Here is a 7,212-nt window from a genome sequence, read left to right on the forward strand (position 1 = left end):
CATAAAGGACGTTAAACTGAGTTTACAGTGCTGCAAAATAATGGAAACAGGTTTAGATTTAAACCCAGCTGTTCAAATTTAAGTGTGGTTTAGTTATTATTAGAAGATAAAAACAGATCAAAGACAAAAGGTAAATATCAGAGTGAATTCATACAAGGGAGCAGATTTATTACTGACAAAATGACCCTGAAATAGAGCCACCATTAATACAGTTACATCTAAGAGTGCTCTAAGAATGGCAGTGTGTAAATATTTCCACATCTGTCGGCTGGATTGCTATGAAACGTTGCTTCAGACGTTCATGTTCCCCTCAGGACTAATTGTAAAAACTTTGTTGATGCTCTGATTTTTCATGTAGCACCATCATCAGGTCAAAGTGGTTCCAATACTTTGGTTTATGACCAAATTCTTGCAAAGCTATAATAACATTCCTATAGCAAATGTTAGCATGCTAACACGCTAAATTAAGACGGTGAAAATAAACATATATATCAGCACGTTAGCATTGTCATTATGAGCACGTTAGCATGCTGATGTTGTCATTTAGCTCAAAGCACTGCTGCACCCAAGTAGTGGAGTAGCGTCATATCATTTGATGTTGAGCTTCTAATGTGTTGATGCATATCCATTTACTGCCAGTGTGAAGGGTTACATAACAATGGGTGCAAGGGTTCTGACCCAGCACACTATCCACAAGAGTTACGTCCATGTTGGACGATTCCACACCAAACAATTTACATCCAGTTACAACGCAGGAAGCATTGTGTCCTCATCCTGGGTCCAATCACATTTGTCCAACATTTGTTGCATGTCAATCTTTATCTCTTTCTACCCATGTTTCCTATAATTTCTCAATGGTTGACTAAAGGCATAAAATACCCATATATATATAATATTCTTGTGATTTAAATGGTCATAAAAACACTGACGGGGCCTTTAAGGGAAAATGTAATGTTTAAAAGGTCCATTTCCACTTGGCGCTAAATGAGACCCTGTTGGTTTGAATCCACGAGGGTTAGTTAGCACATAACTGATGGTAATTCAATTAAAATGTTGGCATGTCCCCTGTTCATTTACACACACACACAGGCACAGGCCCCATGTAACCTTGGTGTGAGACCCTCTTATATATATATAAATATACAGGTTTAAAGCTGTGTCACTTTCATTTACATAGGAGCATGTTGTTAAGGTCCTGCTTTGACATTCAATTAAAACGTTTACATTTCTGCTTAATTAATTCGGCGGATGGCGGGAAGAAAAGACGAATGGACGGGCCGCTTTGACAGGAGACCGATAACCGTGTGTGTGTGTGCGTGTGTGTGTGTGTCCCGGCTGTGTGTTAAGGTCACGGCAGGCTGACTATTATAATTCATCTCTATAGACATGTATTCAGCGGGGACTTATATTCTCTTTTTCAGCTTTATTTCCTGCAGCTGAAGCCAAGCCGAGCTGAGGTGTTTTTAATGCAGTAAAGTGTTTTAAAGCTGTAATACCAGCCTTTGCGGACTTCATTATCTCTCTGTTTATTGTTAAAAACTAACTGCTGCAACTGATTATTGATCTCTGAATGCTGGAAAATGCATTTGTTTGTCAATCAGGGAGAAAAAATAAAAACCTACAAAGCTGCAGGATAATAAAAAGGACAGAAGCTGATATTTGTGATTTACATTGTTGTTTACATTTTAAATTATATTAAGATTGTTTATACATTAACCTTAGATTTGAAAAATGCTTTTTGTACTCATGTATAATACAGTGTTTTTCCATCAGGACTCCAAAGTTTTCCTGACAGTATGGAGAGCACTTTGAAACAGCATTTAGACCATGGTTGGAAATACAATGGCAAGGTTATGTAATTTCCTAATAATTTCCTGGAAAGAAATATGTAATCTGATAGTGCTAAAGGGAAAATTGAAACAACATTTTATTGGCTGTGCTGAGTTTTTGTAAGCAGTTGCTGACTTTCAAAGAATTTTCCTTGAAAGAGCCACATAAAACTTAATTCAGATGGCAATACGTTTCACTCGAAACATATTTTCTGTTGAAAATTAGTTGTGTCATTTCTCGGAATTGAATTGACAAACCAAACACCGGCTCTACATTTAGTGTTTTTCCGTAGTTTCTTGGAAGGCTGAGCTGTATTCAAGTGGTTCACCACTAGATGCCACTGAATCCTACACACTGGTCCTTTAATATTTAATTTTAAACAACTACATCCCCATAATTATGAAGCAGATGTTTTTATTTGTTGCAATCTTTACATGATAGATGATTATTTGTTGAATGTATTATTTAACTTCGCCTTGGTGTTCCACAGATCTGTGTTTTTAGTGTCGCACTGTTCTATATCTTGTTCAAGGTGAAAGCATTGATACTTCCTGCTGTCGTAAGGGATATTGACGCGTTTACATGTGATCAGTTAAAGTGAAAATAAAAAATAAAATAAACCTGATTGTGAAGGCACTGGATTTGAAATGAGTGGATCGGTCTGTATTTAGAGGAATCTGCTCCTCTACACCAGACATGTTTAAATGGCTCACGCACTTGCTTTAAAACCTGTCCACCTTTTTTTAATGGGACAGTTGAATGTTGTGTTTCTATTCTTTAAACTCTCAGCATCAGTTGGTGCTCCTGCAGCTGTGCTCGTATGAGGGTCGAGGAGTGTGCAGGCTGACGGGTGTGACATTCTGCTCGTTCCTACAAACGATCAAACACACTGATGTTACTGTTTCTATCAGCTCAGGATGTTAAAGGTCGACACAAACAGGACTGCTAACCTTTGTTTACCAAGAGAGGCTTCGGCTGAGATTAGAGACAAATCTGTTGTTCAGCAGCTTCTGTCTCATGAGCCCCTCGTGTTCATCACGAGACCGCTTGGAGGGTCTCAACCCACAGGTTGGGAACCAATGACTTAAGTATCAATGGTAAGTTTTTTCTCTCTTATGGACAGAATGAAAATGTGACTTTTGTCTTTGAGAGTGTTGCAAGTTTTGTGTTTTAATTTTAAGGCATTTTTGTATTTGTTAGTGTTTTCTTTAGTTTTAGTTTTAGTTTTATTGTGTTTGGATTCAGAATTTATAGAGTTGTTGTTGTAGATAGAATTTGCAGTTCTCAGAAGAGGTCCAGTTGAAATGAAAATGTCAGTTTTATGGTTTTGGACGCAGTGGATGAAAACACTGCATGTAACAAAGAAGGTTTATTCTGACGGTGAGTCCAACCTGCATTCAGGTCAGCTTTAGTCCAGCAAATCCTTCTGCTTTGACTTTCACTGCAGACGGACAAATACAGGACAAATCCCTTTACATGTTCAGTATTTCAGTGTGCGAACTATACCACAGCTTTCAGGGGAGCTCCCTTTTTCTACTGTCGTGGGGGGTATATTTTTTATCTAAAGTTAATGATATTGGGCCATGCTTCAGTGGTGATGGCAGTATCCTTTAAGTACTTAAGTACATTTGTAAGGTGAATTAGTGATCAGTCACCCTCATGCACACACCATACATCAATAGTAACTTTATACATAACTCAAAAATAGAATTGCATGGCAAAAATTCAAATTCTTAAAAAGTATATTGCAATATCTCCAGGAAGTTGCGATCAGAACAGATATTGAAAATTCAACCAATCCCTGTCTCACAGGTTGCCTTCAGTTTTAAATGAGCTATTTCATTTTAGGCCACAACAATTCCAAATCCCAAATCCCCATTTGGAGGGGCTGATATTGTCAGTATTTTAGAGACCCCTTACAAATTCAATGTAGGCCTATCACTTTATAAACAATGGCTCCTTTATATGCAACTTTGAATATTGTTGTTTCTTTCTCATTCTTTTCTTCTTCTTCTTCTTCTTCTTCTCCCATCCCCTCTTACTCTCCTCTCTATTACTGCCCTTTCCACTCTCTCCTTGTCTCCTCTCCTGTTCTTCTCTTTCATTTTCTCTCGTCTTTCCCTTCAATCCTCTGCTCTCCTTTTTTCACCTCCCCCCTTTCTCTCCTCTGTCCCAGTCTCTCTCTTCCTTCCTCTCCTCTCCTCTCCTCTCCTCAGTAGGCGGGATTTTGGTCCAGGTTCAGCCCACAGGGGGGAGTGGTCTGCTGATGTAGCCGAGTTTGGATCGCTGTTTCCCGGCCAGCCTCCCAGCTGTGACTCGCTGTGATTTCTTCTTCTTCTCCTTCTCCCCCCTCGCTACTCGTTAGTGCCTGCAGGGGCCTGCCGCCGCTCTCTCCGGTTAAAGATGGAGCTCCGGACGATCCCCCCCGCTCTCCTCTTCCTCTGTGCCGCCTGTCTGCAGTCGGTATCCGGCGCGGCTTCACGGACAGGACCGAAAGTCACCGAGAAGGTGGGTGATGATATTGCCGCATTTATTTGCATGAATCCAAAATAGCGTCTTCTCTCCTCTCCTCTCCGTGCACCATCGGCATCTCCTCATGGCTGCTGCACGCGCCGCTTGAGCGTGGATAATAGCACGAGCACGCGCACATATACAAACACACACACACACACACAGAAACCCAGAGACGACGTGTCCCGTCTCAGCTGGGGAAGCCTGGACCGGAACACGGAAACACACTTGTCACATATTTACAGATCTTTCCAGAATATGCCAGATAGTCCACACACACACACACACACACACACACACACACACACACACAGCTGTACACGTGTCCATTCAGATGAGACTTAATACGCAATGCGTTTGCCTGCAGGCCTTTCATTCTCTCTCTCTCTCTCTCTCACACACACACACACACACATACAGGACCTGACCTGACCTTCATAGTAATGTGTGTGTATTAAGTGTATTTCAGGTTGAATCACATGGTTTCATATGAAATCATATCCTGTTATTAAGCCAGAGGGTACAATAGCAAGGACCGAGACCTGACCTGTCAACACCTGCTATTATTGTGAAATGGTGTTAATTAAGCAGGGGTGTGTTAATGTACATTAATATGGCAAAAATAATATTAATAACAGAAGTAATATGATTCACATTGTTTGAGTTACACTCTTATACAGTCAAACTTTAATTCCAGTCAATAGACTTTAAGGATGGGCTGTAGACACAAGACCTATTACAGTGCATCATCTCCATATCTATTAATCACACAGTGAAGTTAAAATTTAAACTGGTGTTCTCTTGAGTGAACATTTTGCTTGTAGTCCATCAGCTTTATTGTCAAACCGGATGAAGGCAAGATACCCAGACGTTTGGGGAATACAGAGTGGTCTGCTGGAGAACATTTGTTCCACTTGTTAACTTTTGATGGACATGTATTGAAGCTGTTCCGCCCCTCACTGCGTGTGTGTTTGTAAAATCCTAAAGTATTTCAGATCTCATGTTGTGACCGATTGTGATTGCAGCCAAATTTAATCCCAACTTTTGTCAGGATGTGATTTGCTGAAGAGATGATAAACAGCATCACTCAGCCCTAATTACAGAGGGGGAGAAGGAACTCAGAAATTGTTGTAAAAGTTGCAAAACCGCAGTACAGAAATACTCTGTTCAAAGTTTTACTGAAGAAAAAGTACTCATAATGTAGAATATGTTATATTATTGGATTATAATTGTGTAGTTATTATGTGTTCATCACTTTAACCTTATACAGGCCTATATTCATGTATTTATGTATATTTTATACGTAATACATTACATTTTCTGATTATATTCTGTATTATTAATCTAAAAGGTAATGAAATATAAAGTACAATATTTATCTCTGAACTGTAGTAGAGTAGAGGTATAAAGTAGCAGAAAATGGGAATTCTCAGAGAACAAGTACCTCAAAATTGTATTTTAGTACTTAAGTATGTACTTAGTTACTATCCAGCACTGCTTAATTTGCAGTTAAATGTGAGTAAAGTATCAAAAGTTAAAGGTACAAGTTTAACATTTTTTTTTCAATAGGCTGAAGTGTGAAAATAGAAAAGTAGGATTATAAAAAACTACCCAAGTGAACGTTTCTTGTCACTTCACACCTCTGATTGACTGACAGCCTGTGTGTGTGTGTGTGTGTCCAGGTGTTTTTTGACATCACAGTGGCGGGTCACGAGGTGGGGCGGATCGTCATCGGCCTTTTTGGGGAGGTCGTCCCCCTCACTGTCAATAACTTTGTTGCCCTGGCAACCGGAGAGGTAGGCTGATGGTGTATACAAACATACACACACAAGTCATTCAGGTATCTTCACAAATAAAAAAACTAAATCGGTCATTCAGAAAATATTGGACACTTTGTACATGAATCACGCACGCAGCGACATCACACACAGCAGCACAGCACACACTACAGCAGCAGCAGACAGCACACGACACACACTATCATTTATTCTTTACAAGTTATGTGTAGGTTTTTGGTCATGCTGGAGTATCCTTTGCCCATTAATTACTTTACTCAGGTGGAAAAAGTGAGAATTGGAAAGAAAAAACATTTTTGTTTGGTTAAAGTGAGCAGTTTTGACTCATGTATTACTTAGATACTGAGCGTGGTTTCATGTAAAATGCTGAGAAACACAGGTGTGTTGTGTGCGTGCTTCGTGTGTGTGTTGTTGTGTTTAGCTCGAACCCAGGCTGGCCCGTCCTAGATGCGGGCTTCAGTTGTTTGAGAGGTTGGTCATCTGGCAAAACGTCCGTGTTCGTCAGGATGCCTCTGACCTGATCAGGAAAAACGCGTGGTGGAGTAGATTTCTGGTATGGAGAAGATTCCGCCAGAAATACACAGAGAGGACTGAGTAGTTGGTGATGCAGGTGGTGTGGCGCCACCTTCCAGTTGCCCATGCCAGCTGTGAGAGGTCCTGCCTCCTGGATCATAAAGGTCCTTGGATGACTCTGTGGGAAGCTTTGTTTTCCCGGTTTGTAGCCGCGGTAACCTTTTCTTGGCATAGGAGACAAGCAAAGGAGAACGACCGTTGCTGCCAGCGAACAGCAGGCTGACGGTAGCGGTAGGCAGGTTCAGACAGTTAAGGAGATCAGCGCCTCCACAGGAGGACTCAGACAGGGCTTAAAGGGGTAACACTAAAACTAGATATGTGCGTCATTTGAAGAACAGGACCTGCGGAGTGTTTAGAGCATTGTTTGCGTGAAAATTTAGTGTACAGCCAGATATGTATTGGAATAGACTATAGAGAAAAGCATTGGAGAGAATTTAGCAGATACCAAACAAAAGATAATCATGAGTTATTATATTACATTTTTTAATTCAAAATAAAGCTG

At 40.4% G+C, this 7,212-nt stretch overlaps 1 protein-coding gene across 1 annotated transcript in view; it reads left to right on the forward strand.

The window, feature by feature from the left end:
• Positions 1-4,092: 4,092 nt before the first annotated feature.
• LOC118326072 (peptidyl-prolyl cis-trans isomerase C) overlaps positions 4,093-7,212 on the forward strand; it is a gene marked incomplete in the record, with an annotated part of 6,845 nt that continues 3,725 nt past the window's right edge. Inside the window, 2 exon segments of the mRNA XM_035658974.1 lie at positions 4,093-4,338; positions 6,024-6,137. Coding sequence (XP_035514867.1) covers positions 4,234-4,338; positions 6,024-6,137 — 219 coding nt within the window.

This window comes from Morone saxatilis, unplaced genomic scaffold (genome assembly GCF_004916995.1).
Source record: "Morone saxatilis isolate NCDOM2014 unplaced genomic scaffold, NCSU_SB_2.0 Contig16, whole genome shotgun sequence".
Taxonomy (NCBI): Eukaryota; Metazoa; Chordata; class Actinopteri; family Moronidae; genus Morone; species Morone saxatilis.